Consider the following 24,326-nt stretch of genomic DNA (forward strand, 5'->3'; position numbering starts at 1 on the left):
GTCCTCACCTCCCCACACCACAGCTGTCAAAGTCCCTTCCTCTCCAGGGGTTTCCTAACAATCAGAGACTGCCCCTGCATGTTCAGCCTGCCACTGCTCTGCCCATTTCAGCTCTCTTCTGGTTCTGGGAGACAATGGGGGAAGAGAGTTTGTCACAGCAGGATGGGGAGACACCCATGGCTCTTCACCAGCCTGACTGATCTCTGCCTCTTGGCCTCCCTTCTCCCACTCACCTGTTTCAGCTTCTGATTCTGGACTTCTCCCAGCTCACTAAGCCCTGTTACCCCTTCCCAGTCTTCTCCCTCTTCTATCTCTGACCACTCGTCGTTGTAACACCACTACTCCCCAGGCTCTGAGCCTTCTTCCCTTGGTGGTTCCCCGGCTGATTCCTCCCACCATTCCTCTGTGTCCAACCTGTCCATGACATCAAGTGTACTTGCTGCTCCAGAACATCTTCCTTTGTAGCAGAGGCAGTTAACCTATGGCCCTTCATCGGTTGTTGGACTTCAGCATCCATCAGTCCCAGCTAACTGATGGGAGGTCTATCCTGACAACACCTGGGGGGCTATGAGTTTCCCACCCACTGCTGTATAGCATTCTTTCTAGGTAGAAATGTTTTGGTTGAAAAGTTTGCTTGATGTATTTCTGTCCTTGGTTTATAGCTAATTTTTCAGACGATATTTCAGAAGCAGGGGAAAACATTGTTTACAATCTGGCTGAAACAATCTGGCTCAAGTTGGCACCTCAACTTGAGGCTTCTTCAGTATGTTCTCCAGTGGCTTGTGGTCTGTCTTCACCATAACTGTTGTTCCATCATAGATGCATTGATGGATATTTGCACAATCTACCACAATTACAAACATTTCTTCTCATCCCTAAGCCTCCGCTACTTGTGTAAAGTAAAGTTATCACTGCTAATCCTGGAGAAAATCTGACTAAACAGTTAAACATTCCCAATATAGTTTCCATCTCTGACATGGATGTTGAGGTTTCCAGTTGTTATATTGGTGCAGTTTTGCCTTAGATCTGGTTTTATTTCTTTTGGAGCCAGTATAAGGCCAAAAAAGTAATATTGCTGATCTTTATCTGCATTTTATTTTGATTTAGTTTCTGGGTTTTTCTTTCTGCATCTTTGCAGCTGTGTTGTCTGGTTTTGTTTTTTCCACATAGTGTATCAACAGGAATGATTTTGACACCTGGTAATTCAGGGCTGGAGAACCTATGGCCCTCCAGGTGGTTCTGGGCTCCAACTCCCACCAGCCCCAGCCAGCTTAGTCAATCATCAGGCATGATGGGAGTTGGAGTCCTACAACACCTGGAGTGCAATAAGCTCCCCATCTGTACTATAACCCTTCTAATAATTAATGGGTTTTCCTTTGAAAGATTCTTGGGTGGAGGAAATTCCTAAAGGCACCCTGCTGAAGTTCTATCAACCTTCAGTGCATTGTCTTGTGTCAGTTGGCTGGTTCTTAATCTAGCATCAGCTGCCAGTATCTTGTTTGTGCATTCAATATATTTAAGTACTTGGCTTGTGACAGCTTGTATGTAAGAAGCTTGTAGTGTGCTGTCAAATTTAAATCTCTTGGATTGAAGACGTTAACTCTGCAACCACCAAAGAGTTTACCCAATCTGTCACTTCGTCTGCACTCGCCAGTACTCTAGTTTGCACCATCTTCCATTTCAGTTTTTCTCTTTGAGAACAAGATTAATGTTTCCAAGTGCATGAATAACTGGTTATGAATCTGGCTTCAACTCTGTTTGACACTGGTTTGGTACACAGCCTAGATCTGCAAATTCATCTGCAAGCATTCTTTCCGTTTTTGCTTTCTTGGGGCCAAACTATACCTTGCGCTTTATGCATAGAATGAAGCTCCAGCTCCATTTTTCTTGACTCAGTTACAGGCATAGAGGGATTCCAGTTGTTACTGGAGCCACAGTGCACAAAGAGAGAAGGTTTATCGCTTCCCTCCCTAGCTGTAAGCACCAATCACACCTCCTTGCAGTGCTACAAAGTTTTGTACAAAAGTTCTCATTGGCACCAAAGGGTACTGCCTTTTTTTTTACTAATGCTTTCAAGGCAGACAGATGCCAACAACAATAATAGCCATGATTGTGAGGGTTTTTTTTGGGGGGGGGGGAGATGTTATGACTAGAGAAGGAAGGGATAAGCCTTCCCCTCCTCATGCAGGCCAAAGGCTTTTCATATTTGGTCTAAAGGAATGTGATTGTTTATCTTGTTTCATATCTTATGATAGGGCACAGCTACATATTGTATATAGCTCTGACAACAAAAAGTCTGTAGAGACTAACAGATTGATTACGGAGTAAGACTTTGCAAACTAGAATCCACATCTTCAGCTGGCATGCGATATACATGGGTAGAGAAAATAATGGGGCCAAATGACTATGAAATGTAAAAATAATAATTGTCTGGGACCATTCTACGTACAGCTTAAAACAAACACTGTGACCATTTGCAACAGCAATAATTGGTGTTTCTCAGCTGTTGTTCTGAGTAGTCAGTTTACTTACCTTAAGCTTTATATAGAATTGTCACAGTCCTTTTGCATTTTGTAGCCATTCCTCCCTGATTTTTTCTCTATACTCCCTTCCTCTACAGTAACATAGCATGGGTACTCTCCAGAAAATGTAGTTCTATGATTTTTTTTTTTAATCATGTAAAACACCCGTGGTTGACTTCCAGTTGGGAAGGGAAGGGAAGAGGTAGAAAAGTGAGCGTTCAGCCCTTTCCTTCCCAACCACTCAAAACCTTACAGTTCTTTATAGACCACCAGGCCTTATCAAAGCTAAGCAACCAAACTCCTTTCAATAATGGGTGGGTGTATGGTAGCTGCCCTTGCTGTATCCTCAGATTCTCAGGGAGTGGAGGAATGAGCTGCTGGCAGTGGTGGAGCTTCATGCTCTGGCACCGGGGGATGGAGAACAGGTCGGCTGGCGTGCATCCAGGGGCAGGGTGCGCTGCCCGCAGGGGTGTGGTTCGTGTCCTGGGGGCATGGCATGCAGCCTGCGGGGGTGTGGTGCCCAGCGCGGGGGGGGGGCCAGCTGTGATGGCACCCCACTGGGATTATGTTGCGAGGGACAGTGCGCACCCCCTGCACCCCTCTTCCTCCACCAGTGGCTGCTGGCACCTCCTAATCCCTTCAATGGTTGTCAACCTGGTGAACCGCAAGCCTCCTTGGGAGTGGTGTAGAATCGGGAAGCCCCACCGGACCCTTAAAGTGATGAATTGATTATTTATCCCCCCTGCACCACTGCTTCATTTCTCTAGCCTTATCTCAGATTCACCATTTGTCAAACTTGTCTGCTCAATGAATAAATCGCGAAGGTAAAAAAAAAGAAAGAAAAGAAAAGGTGCCTCCTATGTTAAATAGTTAACACATGAAGAGCGCTTAAGACTAACTCTTGATTTGTGTGTTTGTGTGTTTTTATGTTTTTTTGAAGAGAAGGAAGTGCCAAGCAGACCTTTAAGAGTGCGCGGCCGACCATCATCAGCTGACAGGGCGTTTGTTCGGTGGAGGCCACCCCATTCTTCAGGTTCAAGGAGCCTACGTAGATATCCAGGTTACCTCTTGGGATATGGAGAGAGCAGCAGAAAGATGAGTTATAAGCCACTGCCAAAAGAAGAAAGAAGTCATGAGGTTAAAAGATTAGGTAAGTCAAGGCCAAAGTTTATTTCGCACCAAATAAGGTTTGGCACTTTTGTTTGGGATGATCAAGCATTGGGTTGGATCCAATTAACTGGGCACCCTAGCGGGAGCCAATGCAAGAGCACCCAATAGTGCAATAGGGCTCCCCGGCCCCGTGCCATCCCCTGTGCCACTCTAGAGGGTCAGGAGAATGCCCAGAACAGTGCACAGTGGGGTGTGGGTGTGTTCTGCTGGGCAAGTGGAAATGTTTGTGCTGATTCCTTCTCCCTAGTAATTTGGTTCAGTGGGTTAATTCACTCATTAGAGCAGATTCCTGAAAGTGTCTAATACACTTATATCTAGAATTTGACTGCGTGTGTTATGATCTGCTATGTAAGCAGTTGTAGGTGTTTAATTAAGCAAAAGGAAAATCTTGACCAGGACGAAAAAGGCAATGGCTTGTATCCAACTAAGTTCTCCTCAAAGTTGACCTATTGAAATTAATGAGCCCAAATTCATCATGCACATTACTTTCACTGGGTCCACTCTGAGTATGACTACTATTATGTTGAATTACTCAAACTAAGTTGCAGTAACTTCATAGAATAGGTAGCTTATAATTTTTGTAATGTTTCAGCTAAATTGAGCGTTAGCAAGCCAAGCGTTACTCCACTTACAACAGTTTAGTGGAGATAAAACTTGGCAACAGTATTAGAACCGGTAGGTTTTATTGGTTTAATTGTCCCAAGCTTCAGTTAATTAGTCAGAGGGGTCCAATTTCACATATTAGGGGTCAATTTAAGCAAAAGAGCTTCAAATGAAGGGAAAACTTGTACTTTGTTTAAGCCTCATTTGGTTCTGATGTTACATACTCCACATCTTTAGAAGTTGTGTGCCACATTTTAAGAAAAACAAAAATAAACTGCTCACTGAATCGCCAGACAAAGAGAAGACAGAATCATAGAATTGTAGAGTTGGAAGGGACTGCGAGGATCATCTAGTCCAACCCCCTGCAATGCAGGAATCTTTTGCCCAATGTGGGGTTCGAAGTATCTCATGTTCTTCCAACTGAGCTATCCCAACCAATAGAAGTTATCAAAATTTGTCTGATTGGTTTGCATAGTAAAATGTAGAGGAATTTCAGAGTAGAACAGCTGAGGAATTTCCTACAGGAAAGCATACAGGTGTGGAAACCCCAAAGGTGATTCCTCTTTGAGAGAATTGCATGTGAGGTATGGCATTATAATTCACTACACGCTGCATGACTGCTACTTCATACTCAAACTGAGACTCAGAAGAGAAGCTGGTTTAATTTCGGTGTAAACAGTGCAGCAAATCCAGCTGTAACTTGTTAGCTCAAGATGGAACAATGGCAAATGAAGTCACCCTGAGCTGAGGTGGGAAGAGCAACTAGTGGGAAATTGAGGTTAGAGGCTCTTGTCCAAGTTCTAACCTCAAGATGGCTGTTCTGCCAGTCCAGCAATGCATGTAGGAATATGCGGAGCAAGGTGAAGGAGCTTGCCTTGAAGGAAGGAAATGACAATCAGCTTAATCTTAAAAAGCAAAACTCATATTGGCTGCAGCATAGCCAATGCAGATGTAATGGAATAATCTTATCTTCGTGTGGTACAGTCTTAAACTATCTGATCTAATTTGTCCCCGGGGGAAAGAGATGAAATCCTAGTTACTTAGTGATGAATTGGGAACAGGTGGTGCAAGAGAGGAAGCAGAGACTTTGGTTTTAGCTGGTTGACTTGTATAGTGTTGGTGTGTGTTGAGTAGTTCATACTGGCTTCAGCCCATGGCTCTGGTCACAGGGAATTGTGCCACATCCGTGGGTGGCTATGGAAAATAAAGAAGGCTGGCGTGGAACTATCATTCAACATTTTTAAAGAAGAAACCTGTTAGGATTCACACTTCATTGGATACTGTGCCCTCTACCAGTCTTGCAGCCTGTTCCCAGATGTGTGCAGGCTAGTTGGGTTCACTCAGCAGTCCAATAACATCTGGAGGGCCACAGGCTTCTCCATCCCTGCTTTACTGCATTTTAAGATTGATACTGACATTGCATGGCATAGACATTGCTCTGGAGCCGACTGAGGACTCCCAGGTAAGTTCCACCCTCTATTGTGTGTGCAGGGCGGTCCTAACCCTACCTCGTCAACTCCCCTGGCAACACCTCCCCAGCTGGGATTGGTTAACTGCCTGAGGTTAGGCGGGAACCTCCAGGTATCCAGCTTGGGGAGGTGAAGCCAGTCTGACTTGCTGGGGATCATGTAGGGTCAGGGGGCTGACCACAACCATGCAAAAAGTGCCCCCCCTTGAAGTGGGGAGCGGCCATTTCTAATTTAGGGTTTGAAAACAAAAACAAATTAATCACAGTATTCTATATTTTTGAGACTATGCTTGCTATAAATTACCGGTATTTAACTCCAGCCATTTGAGCTATTGATCATTGTTTACTAACATGAGTAGCCAGCCTGTAAGTGGCCATAATAGTAAAGAAAGAAGGCCCTGACTGAGGCCTCCCATCTGAGGTTGAGTGGGCTAAGAGGCTAATCAGGATAATTACGTAAGCAGGACCATTAGGCATGGCCCAATATAGAAGCTTCATGTAGTTCTGGTGCAATAAGAGGCCAATGCTAATAATGACAATGTCCAGAATTCTCTATTACTGACACACTGTTGTGGTTGCATTTCAGAAGAGGATGAGCTGGAGGAGACAAAAGACATCGCTGTTCGTGTAATGTCTTCTCAGTCCGTGCTTGTTACCTGGACAGATCCCATCTATGAGAAACAGAAGAAGCCTGTCTCCTCTAGGTACTAGAGATTATTTTGTTTGCATCTAGATATGCCAGAGGTGTTCCAAGTCCAACCTGTATGAAGCCACTGAAATATGGCATGGTCAGGGGATCACTTCAGGATAAAATAAAGCGAGTGGTTTCATACCTTCCTTTGCACATGAGTAATAAGGCTGACCTGTACTAGTGCCAATCCACAGCATGTCTGGTGCATCTTGGTGGGTATCTGACCTCAACAATCTGCAGTGTACTGCCTAGCAGACTGGTGTCCCTTTTTCATTGCAGATAAGGTGTGAAAAGTATTGTTGTGGATGGTCACACCTTCATTTTCCAGAAGTGGTGTTGTTTTTCTTCTATTAGGATTGTTTTTAATTCAGAACATGAAATAGATGAGGACAGGGAAGAGAGAGATTTCTATAAAAGGCCTTACAGAAGTTGCCTTACCCAGTGCTGGCTCCATATTGGGGGTTCCTTAGGTATATTTGCCACACTGAGGGTCCTTTTCTTCAGTGCCCATTTATTGAGGAGTGGTTTGCTTGGTAGGGCAGAGCCACAGCTCTAGGGACAAGGCAGCAGCAATGCCAGGACTAGGCAAGCACCTGTGGAGTCAGTCTATCACTCCCACTGGGAGTGGGATCTTGCTATGATCTTGCTACCACCACTGGTACCACCACCACCTATATTTATATGAGTAGCTATGTAAAGTTAGGTCCCAGTCAGAAGAGCAATAGAGTTGTGATTTAGGGGGGGAGGGTGATGGGGAGGCAACTTTTGTTCTTGCTCAGGATGCCCTATTACCAAAGTTTGCCCCTGGTTCGTTGAGTCTGTTCTTGTCATGATTTACTCCACATCTGATCTTGCTTCCACCACACCCCTCCCAGTAAGCGGCAGTGATGCTGCTGCTGGGAGGCTATTGTTCTGACTTTGCCGTACTGGGTGAACCACTCCTGCATTTCCATTGGAAGTGTTTTTTCAAACACCTCATGCTGGAGCATTGCGCAAAGACAGTGAAACTTAATTGGAGCTGCTTGTGCAAGCTCTTACAGAAGCACAAGAACCATTAGGGTTGCCATATTTTAAAAAGTGAAAATCTGGACACAAAAGTTGTTGAGCTTTCTTGGGCAAAATTTTGAGCTTTTTTTTGGTCAAAGTTGCTGAGCTTTTTTGGCAAAATCACAAAAACGATATTTTTGAGGTATTTTTTCAGGAAGGTCAACAAAAATGACACCGCCGGCATGGGTGCTGCCATACGTCCGGATTTTCCTAGACATTTTGCCATTTTCCTCATTTCCACTGCTTCTGACTGCGGTTTTCTGGGTGTGTCTGGGAAATTCCAGACACTATGATTTAGTGTAGAAGATCATGTGACACACGATTAATTTTAATGACACTCCTGTGCTTGAGGAAATGTGATCATGGCATTATTGTGACTCAGAATTGCTACGTGCCCCCCAAACATTTAACTTGTACTTCTGGTGAGTATAGTCCAATGGACTTGTGATAAGCTGGACAGTTATAGTTGTGCTTTATATCTTGTGACTGTAGTTAACAATGCATTCTTCCGTGTTTTATTCTAAGGCAGTACACTGTCCGTTATCGAGAGAAAGGGGAATCAGCGAGGTGGGATTACAAACAAATACCCAACAGAAGGGTGTTGGTAGATAAGCTGATTCCAGACACCATGTATGAATTTGCAGTTCGAATCTCACAGGGAGAAAGGGAAGGCAAGTGGAGTGCCTCAGTTTATCAGAGAACCCCAGAAGCAGGTATGTATTATATTTAAGAATGTGATTTATACGAGTTAATTGCTTGGGGATGGATCTGTGACTACTTGGGGCTGCTTTACACAGAATTCTACACCATTGAACATCTCATTTCTTAGTGACTCAGCAATTGATTACCCAACTGAAAAGAATTGTGTTTGAGGGCCATATATGACGTTCCACCATATGGGTACATGCTGCCCAGATGGATTTCATGGGAGGAATTCAATGTGTTCCACCAGCACAAGTCTTTCAGCTTGACTGATGGAACAATCCCCTCTCTTCTCCCATTGTGTATGGTTCTGGGAGTTCTCCTGACACCCCCTTAGCCAATTTGGGGATGGGAATGAGGGAGCGCAGGGGGAGGGAAAGGGGAAAGCCCCATTGTACAACTGGAAGTCATTGCACAGGGCTTCCACTAATGGGACTCGTCAGGTGAATCCTGCCACAATCATTTTGCTCCCCTCTCTTCTACTGTAATATCTAATAGCACATATCTCGTGCTGTGATGTCACACCATTCTTTGATTCTGTCCCCAACTCACTCTACATCATCGCCCCTTGGAAGTGGTCAGAAAATGTGGAAACTTCATAGCATGGGCAAGTTTTGACAGGCATAATAGAGAATGAGGAGTAGGTAAATGTACTTCTACTATTTTGGGTGTACATTTTACTGTGATGTCTTTTTGGGCCCTAAACTCACATGAACATTTGTGTATGATGGTGTCAGTGCCATATACACAAGTAAGAAAAAGAGGCTGGTTTTGTTCGGGTTCTTTTAGTCCAGTCTTTCCCATCTTTGTTCCCTCCAGTTGTTGTTGGACTCCAGCTCCCATCATCCCTGACCATGGAACATCCTGGCTCAGGGATCATGGAGTCCAACAACACCTGGAGGGAACCAGGTTGGGGAAGGCTGCTTTAGTCCATTTCCAAAGTGTTTTGCAGAATCTGGATTTTTAATAAAACAACAATAACAACAACACAGCTGATAAAAATGGGGATGCTTTCAATTTGCTTCAGGTGGTACCTACCTCTTTTCAAATGCGAGGATTCCACCGCCCAACTCCATTGCTTATTTTTTACTATTCCTTTTCCCCTTTTCCTTTTTGGTCTGTTGTATATGTCACAGCTCCCACTGGTGCTCCAGAAAACCTGAATGTTTGGCCAATTAAAGGCAAAACAGCAACTGTTGCTGCTACCTGGGATGCTCTTCCAGAGAGTGAAGGAAAAGTGAAAGGTAGGTGGCGACCACATAGAATTTACTGTATGTATAGCAGAACAACTGCAAATCAGCTTGAAATTAATATGAAAGGCAATTAATACATTAACAAACTAACATGAGAGGTTCTAAGCTCCAGCTCAGGTAGAGCCGCTGAGCAAAGATGAAGGAAACCACATATTCAGTCCTGAAAATCCAGTGGCTATAATGTACTCAGCTTCTGTTTGTGGCTTGAAAATCCTGCTGCTCTGCTCTAGGTCCAGGGCTGGGTGTTCTGTGGCTCTCCATATCTTCTTGAACTCTGACTCCCATCAACCACAGCCAGAATTGCCAAGGATCAATGTTGATTGGGTTATAGTCCAACAACATCTAGAGGACTGCTGGTTCTCTAGCCCTGTTCTAGGTAATATGCTCTTATTGCCTGGTGGTCTGCTGGCAGGCTGAAATGTCTTCGGTTGTTCGCAGTGCTGCAAACAGAGGACTTTCAGCTATGGAACATTTTGACCTTGACTCCTGAGTGCTCAGCTACACCACAGATCTAAAATGGCCTGGTAGATTTTCCTTTTCTCCCATGGATTTTAGTTTTGTGAAGGACCAATAAGAGAGAATTCCCTTAACTTTCATTGAGCCACAATCCCTCAGATTTTCTTTGACTGCTTGATTCTCTTTGCTACCTTTGTTCAAGGCATTTCTAGCCATCAGCATGATCTATGGGCAAGTTCCAAATTCTACACCATAACCCCACATAGAGGGGAAGGTTGTGCAGACAGACCAGCATGGAACCAAGGTGTGGGTCAAGAAGGCTGAACTGGAAGGGACTGGATTATACAGGGTGGTGAAAGCAGCCACAAGAGAGGTCTATTTTTAATTTGCACAGATACTCTGACTCCTTCTGTTAACACTAGATGAATTTTGTTCATCTATCCAAATATTGCCTATTTTGGAAGAACACGTGCCCCGTGTAGCTATTGCTGGCAAGCCGTGATATTATGTGTCCTATAAACGGCTGGTAGAGTCTATATTTTTCAAAGATAGTATTATCCACTTGTCTTTATTTTGAATTTTCTGTTGTTTTGAGTTATCACCATAGGCACCACTTTTTATATATACAGAAGCAAATTCTGAATACAGCAGCTCATGCAAAGCAATTGCTCCACTTCTGGTACTGCAGAAAAGGGACAGATGCTTTGGGATCAAGAATTCAGAGTTAAATTCTGCAGAGGAAGCATTTTTACACAGCAAATCAGTTGTGGAGTGGAGGGGCTCATGTGATCTTTCTTTGGGGTGAATGTAGAGTTGGGGGAGGGCATTAATGTCTCTTACAAACTGATTGATTCTATTTGAATCTAAAGGGAAATCTGTCAAATATTCACTTTCCAAAATATGGGAACCAAAATACAGTAATCTTTTGAAATTCACACTTCTCTTAATTTTGCAGCTCTGTCCTCCAACAAACCAGCATTTACAAAAATGCATATATTGGGGAGCGTGTATAAAAATTAATGCATAGGTGGAAATAACATACAAAAACAAATTCTATTAGAAAAATGGTTTGCTTGCAAAAATGTGTACGTTACTCAAAACTGCATACAGAAATGTGTTTATTATAAGAAATTCACATCAAAATGCTGATGAAATTTCATGAAGATTAAAAACAAACACAAATTGTGGCAGAAACCTGGAGATTTAAGATCGGAAAAATGAGAAACAGAGAGAACCAAAATGACATGTCCTTCTGGTGTGAAGCCAAACTCCAAAGTGAAGCATTGTGAGGACAAGCGCCAGATGAGTCAAGTGGCAACAGAGAGGAAAAATACTGTCCTAACCTACCTATTGCCTTCCTTCTCTAGTTAGCTGTCTCAATGATTCCTGATCTGAAGCCCTGCTGCTTCCCATGCTGTTGAGGAAGTGCCAATGCCTTGTGTCAGCTGTGCCCCAGTTTCTGAGGTTGAGGTGTAAGGCTCTAAGATATCAAATGATTGACACATCAAGCAATAGCTGGAAGAGTTAAGAGTGCACATCTGGCTTAAACCTTCCCATGCTTGATGGCATATGATGTTGAACCAGGGAAAGGTGGGCATGGTTCACTGAAAATGGCATGGCAGGCCAACCTCAGAGGTCTGGCAAACCTATCTAAGCCCATGGGCCATGGGTCCATCAGCATTAATATATAGCCATGGACTATGTGCCTTTTATGAACTCTTTTTTTTAAAATAAACAGCTGATTCACTGTGTTATTTGCAAAATCTTATGATGTCCAAGGTAGGGGTGGTAATATAAACGATAAATAGTGAGTGAGAGAGTTGGGTATTTAGTTAAATATATTTGGACATTTGCAACTAAAAAGGCTGATGGAATGCTTGTTCAACTTACTATGTATATGATGTCTTTGATGCCCCAGCTGTTGACTTGACGTGCATTGCCAGTGTATTAATTTTAGTAATGCACGTTCTAATTCATCCTACCCATACAGTCTGTCCGCTGGAAACAGGATTGTTTTCAGTTTCCTCCTTCCAACCGTCTGCCAAATCATTTCAGAATACATTCTCTCATACGCCCCCGCTCTCAAGCCCTTCGGAGCAAAGTCCATTTCCTACCCGGGAGATACGACATCCGCCCTAGTGGAAGATCTGCAGCCTGGGGAGCGCTATATTTTCAAAATTCGCGCCGCAAACAGGAGGGGCCAAGGGCCTCAGTCTAAAGCCTTCAGTGTTGCCATGCCAGCAAGTAAGTATGATGTTGTCACAGTTCAACCAGCCAGTTTCCTCTTCGCTATTTTGCCCTATATTCCATTAAAAGCCATTGGATCGCTCTGGAGTGGTGACTTTGGAGTGGGTGGGCCATGTAAACATTTTACAAGTTGGCTAAAGTATATTAGATTTCAGTGTAGAAATGGACATTCTCATCAGAATTCTACAGTTGCCTTTAGAGTGCAATCCTGTGTCGATGGCTGATTAGGATGCTGCATAGTCACCTCTACATTGGCCTCCATTAGCAGAGAGGGCTGTTGCCAAATTGGAAGGTGGAGTGGCTCCACCCATGGGGGCCCTAGCTTTGGCCAGCTAGGTAGGAAGCTACCACTACTGTTTCTTCTACTGTATCTAAAGCCCTGCAGATACTGTGAGGGGACCAGCCTGGTACTGGCATAACAATTTTAAAGTATTCCATATATATATATTTATATTATATGTGCTTCCCAGTCCTGTTGAATGTTTGAAATGGCCATTTACCAGGACAAAGGTCCATCTCACTCATTATTGTGTATTGCCTGGCAGTGTCTCTCCAGGCACCGAGCCACAGTCCTTGCACCCTGGCTGGCATGAGATTGCAGGGCTTGGGATGTGGTGGTTGATTGAGAACCTCACTGCTTCCTGGTTTGAATTGTTCTGTTTGTCTCAGAGACGGATAGATTTGATCTGCAGTGGCATTTAATTTTTGACATTTCACAGCTGATTCCTGCAAGAAGCAAAACAAATGAAAAAGCTTACAAGTCTTAGGCCCTCACATTTCAAACTAAATTTTTTTCTTAAAATGCAACCTCATAACATTTCAAATTGTCCATTTTTGACTATTTATGAATATTCATGACTGTGTTTATTCCATGGCTATGTGAATGAGAACTGTAGATTTAGGACAAGGGCTTTGACTCACCATAATTTAAAACATGGTTTGGGGTTGCTGCCAGAATGTTTCATTAGGCAAGCTATTTTCATTTTCTTTTAATAACAGTTGGTTACTTTTATAGATTTCTATGTTTAATCTCTTTCCCTCCCCCTGCTCCTCTCTTCTGTTGTAGCCAATATAGGTGAATCAAATATTGATCAACAAACAAATATTGAAGAGGATTTGGAACCAAAAGCATCTAAGAATTCTGCACCTTCTTCCTCTGTTCACACCTCTTCTGCCTCATCACCGTCCTCTTCCTCTAAGCAAACTTTGGGTCATTCATCTACTTTTCTTGGTGGCAGAGATTCAAAAAGTTCTGCTTCTGACTTAAAGAATAAACTCCTAGCTGGGAGCAGAGTCCCTACCAAGTCTCAGGTGTCTTCTAGAAAGGGAGCAGAGCTAGAAACTGATTCTCTCTCCAGAGAAGATACTGCTGACCACAATCCCCCCAAAGAAGCTGCAAGAGTGCAGCCACAAAATCAGGATGTTAAGAGCAGTGTGAAGCCACATTCCCCAGTTAAACCTCCACACTCTGTCATTTCCTCAGGTAAAACACCTCATAGGTCACGCACACCTGTAAGAACAGGGCAGGCAAGCACTGATAAGCATCGGTCATCACCACCCTCCCTCTCACCAAACCCTTCATTATCTTCCATTCCTAACTATCCCAAAATTGAAACAAAAAATCTAAGACAGAGCAGCTCTAAACTACCTTCTTCCCATGAAGTCACGCTGGATAATCTGCCGGTTGATAATGAAAGTAATGATAAAGTTGACAGTTCAGAGGAAAAACCTAAACCTCCAGAAGTTAAGCATTCAGTTTCACATTCAAATCAGCAGCCATCTGGATCTCGGAAGGTGGTTCAGAATCATCCCACAAAACCATTCCTTCCTTCTGTATCATCTGCAGCCTCAAATTCTCAAAGTCATTCACACCATCCCTCTTATAAACTAGTTCCCCCTGATACCAGTGATGCTTTTGACGCTGATAAAAGCAAAGAAACCGAAAAAAGAGAGCAAAGACCAGGTTCTAGGCTCTCTTCTCCTCAGGGCAGTTCATCTGCATCTGTGCAAACGAGGCCTCTCCTGCACTCTAACCGCCATGTGCCACGAGATCCGAGAGTTTCTGCGGTTGCTGCTGCTGCTACTCATACTTTACCTCACTCACATAGCTCATCTGCTAAACGTAAGGCTGAGGGAAAAGAAGGTTCTGATGTTAATACTGGTGAAAATGATGAAGGAGAAGATGAAGAGAACAGAAGAAGGCCATCTTCTAGATTCAGTTCTAGGTCCTCTTCAAGTTTGTCTGCATCTGAACGCTTTAATTTGTTCAAATATAGATCAGCCCTTACTGCCAACAGATTTGCCAACAAAGGCAGTAATATATATGGTACCAGGACTCCACCCCCGAAAAGCCCCTCTACTACACAGTCCTCAAAGGTTCAACCTCAGTCCAGTTTACGTTTGGCATCAGGCAGTAATCATAGGTCCAATTCCAATAAAGAACTGGAGGATGAAGATGAAAGTCCTCTGCCTTCAACTCTTCCTAATGCTTATTCACCATCCTTTTCTAAACAATCTTCTTCAGTGGACTATACCAAAAGGAGGAGTTCTCTGGCTGAACCTAAGAATCATCACAGAGTTATACAAGAAAACTATAGCAAAGAACGAGAAGCTACAGATATAGATTCTTCACTTAAAGTTCAACACTCTGATGCTGTGTCTTCAGTGTCTAGCCAATCCCCTTCATTAAGCAGAACAAACCATCATTCCGGTGTTTCTTCTCAGTTAACAAATGGCCATAGTTCAAGGTCCAGAGGCTCATCTCCATCTTCTGATTCTTTATTAAGGACATCTATGGAAAAGTCAGTTCCTTTACAGCCTCCTGCGTCTAAATATCAACCTGACCATCTTGAGAGCAAAGCTACACCTCCTAAGTCGAAGCAAGCCTCACCTTTGTCTAAAAAACCATTGATGGGAAGGTCACATGCTTTATCCCGTAAAACTCTTCATCCAGAAACCAGCTATTCCTCAAAAGCATCAACGGATCAGTCGCAACATTCAAGAAGCCACCTTACACTATCATCCCACCAGAGTAATGAAAAGCTAGAAGACAGAGATGATGACAGTTTGGAGGAAAACTATTATAAAGGGGCAAGTGATAAAGAGGAACAGAAGGGTTCTTATTCAATACCTGCCAAAGAAGTCTCTCCGTCTAGGAGAATATCTCAGGGAAGAACCAGCTCTCTTTCAAAGCATTCTGAGTCTCAGACCAGTAAATCTGGGCAAAGATCTTCAACTCAGCGAGAGTCTTTAACCTCCTCCAGAGCTTTAGGTCTGTCACCAGGAAAACATACTGGGTCAAAGATTATTGCATCTAGTGAAGATACATCTGATGCCTATAAATTGCCTGCATCTCCTCATCAATCCAAATCAGTTCAGCCAGCATCTACCTCTAACAGAGACATAGACAAAGACCATCACTACAGCAGAGAAACTTCTTTATTTTCAAAATCATCCTCAACTTCTCTGAGACAAACTCATCCTTCAGTGCCTCGTTATCCATCTGGCTCCAGAGTCCCTACTAGGACAGGATCTCAGACAGACAAAAAATATGGACTCCTGCAGCCAGCCCCAACAAAAGTCGAACTTTCTCCCAAAATGTCATCCTCTAAAACACATCAGTTGATAAACAGTGATGATGATTATGAGGATTATGACCAGTCAGAAATGGAGGAAAATCCAACATCTCCAGCAGCAAAGTGGCCATCTTCTTCGGTTTCTGGGGGCAGTCAAAGCCTAAATAACAATGTTGCTGGTGATAAAAGTAAATCACCAAACCCTGCATTGCCCCCCAAAGCAAAATTTGCTGATGAGGAAGTGTACAAACAAGATGAGGCGGAGGAACAGGAACAGCCCACTTCTAAAACATCCAACACTGCATTGAGTAGATCTACTGCTTTAACTTCCAGGTCTTCCCAGTCTTCTAACAAACTGAATACATTGCCTAAAGTGAACTTGGCTTCACCACGTTCCTCTGGTTCTTCTTCTGGATCTTCTCAGCTTCATCCCACTCACTCTGCTTCTCCAACACATTCTTCATCCTCAGTGTCCTCCAATCAACGAACACAAAACTCAAGGTTATCCAACCCTTCTCAACGACAGCAGCTTAGGCTTCCTAACAGGCAAGGTAATGCATTGGTGATGCTTGTATTAATGCTTGTTAACTGGGTGTTCCTCCCATCCTAATCCTTTTATGGAGAAAATGTGTTATTATAAGATGCTCCCAAACGTTATGCTTTGAGATCCCATCAGTGGGTATGGTTTTGTTCTGAAACTGTCTATCCGTTCACCTACTTTGCTAAGGGGCTATTTAATTCCTTGCCTCATTTTGGCCCATCTCCAAATCTCATTGCTCCCAGCTGGCCATTTCTCTCATAATGTCTCACTAGTGTGTCCTAATTCACTATTTCTGCAGAAGATTATTCAGTTCAAACCTAATGTTAGGTAGACCTGACCACTAGTGGGTGAGTATTCAGAGACTTTCATAGTTTTTTTCAGGGTATGTCCTGATAGGTCAACTGAATTTTATTCCTTAAATTGATTTATTATTAGTCACACAAATCCTGTATATCTAGCTAGTATGTAGAATTTTGATGAAAAACAGACAAAAAACATCTGCAGGTGAAATCTACCATGACATAAGAATATCCCATGCCTAAATATAAGGTGTAAAGAAGCCCATAGTAAAATCGTAGTGGTCCCTAATGTCAGACCATAAAAATCACAAATCTGTACCAGTGTGTTGGACATATATCCAGTTTATTCCCGCTGAATATAATTGGGCTCGTATAGTTTAATCAGTGTATGTATGCTAACTGTTAGAATCACTGCAAGGTGCTTTTTAAACCTGCATCCCAATGGAATACCTGCATTATTTCATAAATGAATATATTGTACAAGTATGTATATAAAATACATTTATATGTTAACATATGTTTTATTAAACAGCTTTGGGGTTTTATAGTTTTATAGTTTTTTATAGTTTTATAGCATACCAATTTTATTAAATAAATATATATTGTGTTATTATAAATATTTGGAACTATAATTTTACTGAATGGACAGAGTATAGACAAAGTAATGGATAATGCATGCTTTGTGTTGCATATATTTCAGGAAATGGTGGCAGGCCCAATCTAACCACAAAACCAGATCAAAATAATAAAGTAGTCCCTGGTACAAATGGAAAGCGAAATGGACAGAAAATAATAAATGGTCCACAAGGAATAAAGTGGGTAGGGTGACCTTATTTGAAAATACAAAATACTTTTAAGATTTAATGTTATATTATTTCATGTTGGAGAGCCTTTCAATCTGCACATTGCTTTTAGATTGTAGATCTTGACCGAGGGCTGGTGCTGAATGTTGAAGGAAGGTACCTTCAAGATTCCCAGGGGAAACCTCTCAGAGTGAAATTAGGAGGAGATGGCCGGACTATTGTTGGTAAGCAGCAATATGAACACGGGGCGGAATGTGGGTTATTCAGAGTATGGGTTCTTGTAACACAGGAGGGGAGACCTGTGGCTCTGCAGGTGTCACTGGACTTCAAACCCCCTCATTATCCATGAGCATTGACTATGTTGGCCAGGACTGCTGGGAGCTCAACAACATTTGAAAGGCTGCATCTTCCCCATCCCTGTTCTATTGAGTTACTTGATACTTTTTCTATCTGACGAGCTGAAGAGAGCCCATTGGCATAGCAATCTATACAATACAAAGCTATGAAAAAGATGGGAAATTGTGTGTGTGTGTTTGGTATTCTCTAGATACTAATGCAGCATGCATATGAATATCATTTGCTGGGAACTGCAGGTGAGGAGAGTGCTGCTGCATTCAGGTCATGCTTGTGGGCTTCCCATGAGAATATGGTTTGCCCATGTGAGAACAAGATGTTGGACTAAATGGGCCTTTGGCCTGATTCAGCGTGTCTCTTCTTAAGTTACAGGGCAGCCCCTACATCTTGCTAGCTTTGTTGCAACAGAAGTATGTACCTATTCTTCCTAACAATCCCTTTGCCCCTGCCCCAGTAGTCCCTCAAAGGCCACGAAGCAAAACCTCATGGTATTAACTGTATCTGAGATAAATTTTTGTCTTCGTTTGTTCCTTTAGATTCCAAAGGAGCTCCTGTAGTAAGCCCAGATGGTTTGCCGTTGTTTGGGCATGGGAGATTTAGCAAACCTGTAGCAAATGCACAAGATAAACCAATCATCAGCCTTGGAGGGAAGCCACTGATAGGCCTTGAAATGGTTAAAAAAACAACCACTCCTTCCACCACCACAACAACCGTGAGGACAACTACTGCCACTACTACTACCACTCCTGAACCTACCACTCCTGAACCAACAACTACTGAGCCACCAACTGAGAAACCACAGCCTACCTGCCTGCCTGGGACTTACGCAGAGTATGATGAAGAGGGGAATATTGTGTTAGGATTTGACGGTCTGCCTGAATGCAATTCCGAAGGTACTGACTTTTATGCTAGTTTATGTGTATATGTTCCGTGTGCTGTGCTGGCTCACTAGAGCAGCTTTGTCACGCTGGCCACGTGACCCGGAAGTGTCTGCGGACAGCGCTGGCTCCTGGCCTCTTAAGTGAGATGAGCGCACAACCCTAGAGTCTGTCAAGACTGGCCCGTACGGGCAGGGGTACCTTTACCTTTACCTATGTGTATATGTATGTGGCATTTCTATTTAAATAGTTCCAGTAGCAGTGCAGACAGGTAAGATTCGGGTGACAGGTACCTTATATGAACACTGGTTTTCTGTTGTGATGAATCATCATGTTGCTTGAGTTAGCAGAGATGGAAGAATATTGCATACCATCCTTTAAAACCAGGAAGAGAAGCACATCCTGGTCTTTAGTTGTGTAAAACTAAATCTCATCCCTAATGAGTATTGGGTGGGTATGCCAAAACAGCACACAAACCTGCCAGCTGCTTTGTTGATAAGACATTAGGGCCGTGATTCCCAACGTGGGGCACATGCTCCACAGGGGGGCAATTTGATTTTTAAGGGGGGCAATTTGAGAATGAGTTTTTAACAGTGAATGGCCTTTGAGGCTTCCTCCATGTGAACAGGAGTTCACTTTTTGAATAATAAGACTTATGGGCATCAGGATTTTAGAGGTGCATAGGTGGGGTGTGGCCAAGAAAAAAGGTTGGGAACCATTGCATTAGGGTAAAGACTTGACCTAAATGATGCGTTTATCATATAGAACAGGGAAGGGGGGCCTATGGTTGTAAGATGTTTTTGGACTACAGCTCCCATTATCCCTGACCAATGCTGGTTGAAGCTGATGGTTGTTGGAGTCCAACAGCATCTGGAGGACCATGGATTCCCTAGGCCTGATATTGAGGTCAGCACCCTCTGCTTTATATTGTATCCCTGCCACTACCAACATGGAGCTACCATGGAGTGCATGTCACTATTTGCCAGATGTTAAGAAGTTTGGTGAATCCCATTTCTTGCCGAGGGGAGTGGGGAGAAGTGTGGTAAGATTTGGCAAGTCTGTACAGATGACTGATTTACCAAGTAGTCACTTTATCATTTTTAGTGTTGCTAATCTAGTTTTGACTGTTTTTGTACTATGCACTGAAATTTTATTTTTGCAAGTCACTTTGAGACTTCAAGGGAAATGACCAATGAATCAAATCAACGATTGTAAAGATGCGCTGTGGTAGGTTAACCATTCCATAAATATCAAGGCAGTCAGGACACTGAATGTGTATTATCTTGTCACCATCCGTATTATACCCTTTCGAATTTCAATGCCTTCACCATGGAACACCACATCATGAAATGGCTTCCTGCATTTAGCCGGATAATAAAATACTCTTAAGGAATTACTTAGAAAAATGGCCACTAAATGGATTTAGTATCAAGGAACAAGAGCGGGATGAGGATGGAGCACTTGGGGTAACAAAGAAGAGGTTAGAAGAAAATAACTGACCATGAACCTGAAAGAGGAAGCAGAATCTCACCAAGAAAAACAAGAAGGAAATTCTCTTCAAATTTGTACTAGGTGAGTAATCTCTGTCTGAGGGTGTTTTAAAAATAAATAGATCTGAATGAAATTACTATTGTTCATTAGCACTATTGGCCGGGCTCTCTGGAGGAGAGATGAGGGAGCCAGCTGTGAACCACCTAGCCTGGTGAGAAGATCCAGCCCCCTGCCTCTTGGTGTGCAAGAAAAATATTTATTAATTTTCTACCCCACCTTTCCTCCCAAACGAGCCCAGGCACGTTCTTTTGTTCTTTTGCCTGTTAGGGGCTATCTGCACTATATATTTAAAGCAGTATCGTACCACTTTAAACAGTAATGGCTTCCCCCCTCAAAGAATCATGGGAACTGTAGTTCCTTAAGGATGCAGAGAGTTGTTAGGAGATCCCCTATTCCCCTCAGAGGGCTACAATTCCCACAGTGGTTTAACAAGCAATTCCTCTTCTCCAGGAACTAAATAACAGCCAACTGTCTGGCACCAAGGGATACCTTTAGTATTTCAAATGTAATGCTTTGCATGAGCCCTTGTACATATTGTATCTGAACCAAACCAAGTTATAGTAAATACCTTTGTGATTTTCTCTGCACATTGCAATATTATAAAATTGAATTGTTGATTTTGTCTTATTTTCGTTTGTTGGAATTGGATTTTTTTTGCATGTTATGTATTCTGATGTATATTGGTGTGTGTTGAGAGCTGCTTTTGGCACTGTGGAAAGATGGCATATAAATAAACTAAAACTGAAACTTAAACAAAATTTAAATCAGTAGCTGCCGCCACTGCCTTTGTAGCTGGAGTCAGTCAGAGCCCCATTTTCTCAGGCCAAGACAGAAAACAGGGACCAGGTCATACAGGACTTGCAGCTAAATGTTATCCAAGTCTATGCCATTATTTTTTCTCTCTTGTTTGCGTCCCTGATCTCAAGCCCCATGGGAACTGTGAGGCATATATGGAGCTCCAATATCAGTGAGGGGCTTTCCACATATATTGCATTGTTAGAGTCTGTTTTGTGGAACACAATGTTTGTGCAAGTGCACATATGTGATCAGAGCTGCTCCTCAAACCAAAATTAATGAATAAGCATGCAAAGACTTCTTGCTTTGGATATGTACGTGCTTAGGGTGATATCTGCCTAAGTAATATTTTGGAATTTGATTTCTCTCTCTGTGTGTATTCTTTTCAGCTACCACTTCTCCAGCTGGCCTGGCCCTAGCATTGCTAACCACACGATATCATTTATGGAGTAAAGCAAATCTATTGAGGGACTGATGCTCTGCAAGATAAACAGCTGTCCCTGTTGAGAAGTCCAAGATTTCAAGGGCTCTTCTTCCTGTAATTCAGATGGAAGTGTGGAAAAACAGAATGCTGCCTGAGCTATTTTTGCTTCTTACACACAGAAACACCTGAGCAGTGTAGCAAGGCATCTGGAGTGTTATGAACATTTCCATGAAGGATAAATGTACGAGCTCTGCTGAACTTAGGCTGGCTGGTTGACAAAAGCAATAATGGAGAGAGCATTGCAAAAAAGACCACTACTCAAGAACCACATCTGAAGATGGATGCAGTCTTACATTATGTATATTGCTACCAAATGCACTAAAAATTAGCCTGCTAAGAAAGTTCCAGAATGTTCTCTCAAGATGGAAAAACAAAGCAGCATACTCAATAGAATACACTGTCATTTCTCAGGAATCCAATATATTGACATGTTTCCAAACAGGCTAAGAAAATGTGGTGTGAAAAATGCTGCTGTGGGTTCTACTAACCCTTTGGTCCAATTTCCTGCTCAGGATTTATAAAGATGACTTTACCAGATATGATTCTATTTTATAGTCAGAGAATACATGAGGAGCCCAAGCTTATGTGGCACTGAAACTCCAGACGGCTCAACTTCTTTGAGGAACTTTAGTCAACAAAGCCATTAAAAGCCACTTTTATAACTGCTGCTATCACATTACTGGAAAATATAGGCCTATAAACTTGAAGAACAGTAATAAGCATGAAAGTATTAAAGGACCAGTCTTTTCATATTTCCTGCATATCTGAGTTTCAGTAATTTGCTGGCTGTGTTAATTTTTCTTTTTTCTTTTAAAGATGCTTGGTAAAGCTAGTGTTTTTCTCAATTAGCTTTGTTCAGTGCATTCAGAATTCACTGGATTGGTGCCCAATAGACTTTCTGTAAGCTTGTTGTGGTGGGGTAGGGGTAAGTGAGATGTACCGTCAGGGGACAAGCTTCAAGTGAAAATGATGTGGTTAATATGCTCGTAAGCAGAAATGTTGGCAACACTTTTGTAGAAGAATGAACCATTTTTCTGTAACTCCCTGCTCCCCAGGGTTTGCTTTGACCTGGAAACAACAGTTACATTAATTAAACTGCTTTTGAAATATATAAAATGTAAGGGCAGAACTAGGAAATAAAATACTGGTTATGCTTCAAAAACAATGCTATTGCTCAGATATCGTTTACATCTGCTTGTTTGCTACTGAACATTGAACTTGATCAGCCAGGCATTAACCATTTGCTTTACCATGAATCAGATTAATATTAACATTTTTTAAGCAGTGGATTAGAGTCTGTTTTATGAAGAGTTGCCATAAATAGGCTTTTTAAAAAAGTGAAATATTTGGGAATCTGGTTGACATCAAAAAATATTAATTTGTTTAAGGATAACTATAAAATGTATTATGATAGCACTTGATAGAAAAATATATGGCAAATATTACTAGGCTGTTATAGTCATAGGTTTAAATCTAATTGTTTGCACAGTTGCGCTTCTTACAGAATAGTATCTGTAATTAATGTTTTAAAGGAAGGCATCCATTTAACAATAATCTATATGTAAAAGCCCCAGTGCCCAACATTCTGTCACTTTCTAACATAACCAAGGAACAGAATATACTAGAATAGAACTATGCAGATAGGAGCAAGTTGCTCATGAGCATAGCATCTTTACTAGCTCCCATACAAGTGATTATCTGTCATCCATTTGTATAGGAAAAATAAAGCTTTGCACTGGGTGCACTGTTGTTAGGAAATCTCTAGGGCAAAGGGGGACCTGCTTCATCATTCCGATGTCTTCTTCTTTCCATAGATACATTCTCAGGGCTTGATGCAGATGTGGCAGGAACTACAGAGTCATATGTGATATATGATGGAGGTAAAAGTCCTTTTCTGAAGTGCTTTGAATCCCTTTCCTTTCTGCACTGTGATCTGATAGCATAGAGCCAGCACTCAGGTCTAAATACATCTGAACAAGAAAATGTAGCTTGCTGTTCTGTTTTTAGTACTCTCAGGCTCTCAGAACAACAACAACCTGTTACTATTATTATTAATTTATTATTATTATTATTATTATTATTATTATTATTATTATTATTATACCACCGGCCTTCATCAGTAGATCTCACAACATAAAAATACCAGATAAAAAACACAAAATACGTAATAAAAAAGAATTAAAACAAACCAATAATTCCCCCTCCCACGACACATTTTAAAGTGTATTGGATGGATGTCAAGCAGCCAAAGGCCTGGTTGAAGAGAGGAATGTTTTGCCTGGCGCCTAAAGGTGTATAATGAAGACACCAGCCAAACCTCCCTGGGGAAAGCATCCAACGAATGGGGAGCTACTGCAGAAAAGGCCCGTTTTCATGTTGCCACTCTCCAGACCTCTCATGGAGGAGGCACATGATGAAGGTCCTCAGAAGATGATCTCAGGGTCTGGGTAGGTTCATATGGAGAAAGGTGGTCCTAGAGGTCCTGAGGTCCTGAGCCATTTAAGGTTTTATAGGTCAAAACCAGCACTTTGAATTGGTCTCAGAAACTAATTGGCAGCCAGTGCAATTGGGCCAGGATTGGAGGAATATGTTCAAATTGTCTTGCCTCGGTGAGCACCATCAGAAGTGATGGTGGCAGGTCCACTTGTGTAATGAGGAGCTTTTATTTAAAAACAAACAAACCTGAAATTGATTGATGGATTTCATGTTGAAACAAGGATCTGCTCTGATGTAGAAAGGACTGGGCTTATTCCAGCAGCCAAAGGAATGCATGACTGAGGGTTACTGAAGTCTATCTGCATCCATGGCTTCACTCTTCTGTAACCTTGTCTACAAGTGCTTTTCTTTCGACCCAGCTCACTTCATATATTAGAACTTGGCCAAAGAG

At 42.3% G+C, this 24,326-nt stretch overlaps 1 protein-coding gene across 1 annotated transcript in view; it reads left to right on the plus strand.

Annotated features, from left to right (window-relative positions):
• Positions 1-24,326, plus strand: part of FNDC1 (fibronectin type III domain containing 1) — a 90,832-nt gene that overhangs the window by 34,895 nt on the left and 31,611 nt on the right. The window contains exons 2-11 of the mRNA XM_083605790.1: positions 3,463-3,672; positions 6,350-6,467; positions 8,027-8,214; positions 9,340-9,447; positions 11,968-12,156; positions 13,226-16,285; positions 17,275-17,393; positions 17,490-17,601; positions 18,268-18,624; positions 23,254-23,319. Coding sequence (XP_083461916.1) covers positions 3,463-3,672; positions 6,350-6,467; positions 8,027-8,214; positions 9,340-9,447; positions 11,968-12,156; positions 13,226-16,285; positions 17,275-17,393; positions 17,490-17,601; positions 18,268-18,624; positions 23,254-23,319 — 4,527 coding nt within the window. The remainder of the gene's footprint in view (positions 1-3,462; positions 3,673-6,349; positions 6,468-8,026; positions 8,215-9,339; positions 9,448-11,967; positions 12,157-13,225; positions 16,286-17,274; positions 17,394-17,489; positions 17,602-18,267; positions 18,625-23,253; positions 23,320-24,326) is intronic.

The sequence above is a fragment of the Podarcis filfolensis genome (assembly GCF_964270895.1).
Source record: "Podarcis filfolensis genome assembly, chromosome: 3".
Lineage (NCBI taxonomy): Eukaryota > Metazoa > Chordata > Lepidosauria > Squamata > Lacertidae > Podarcis > Podarcis filfolensis.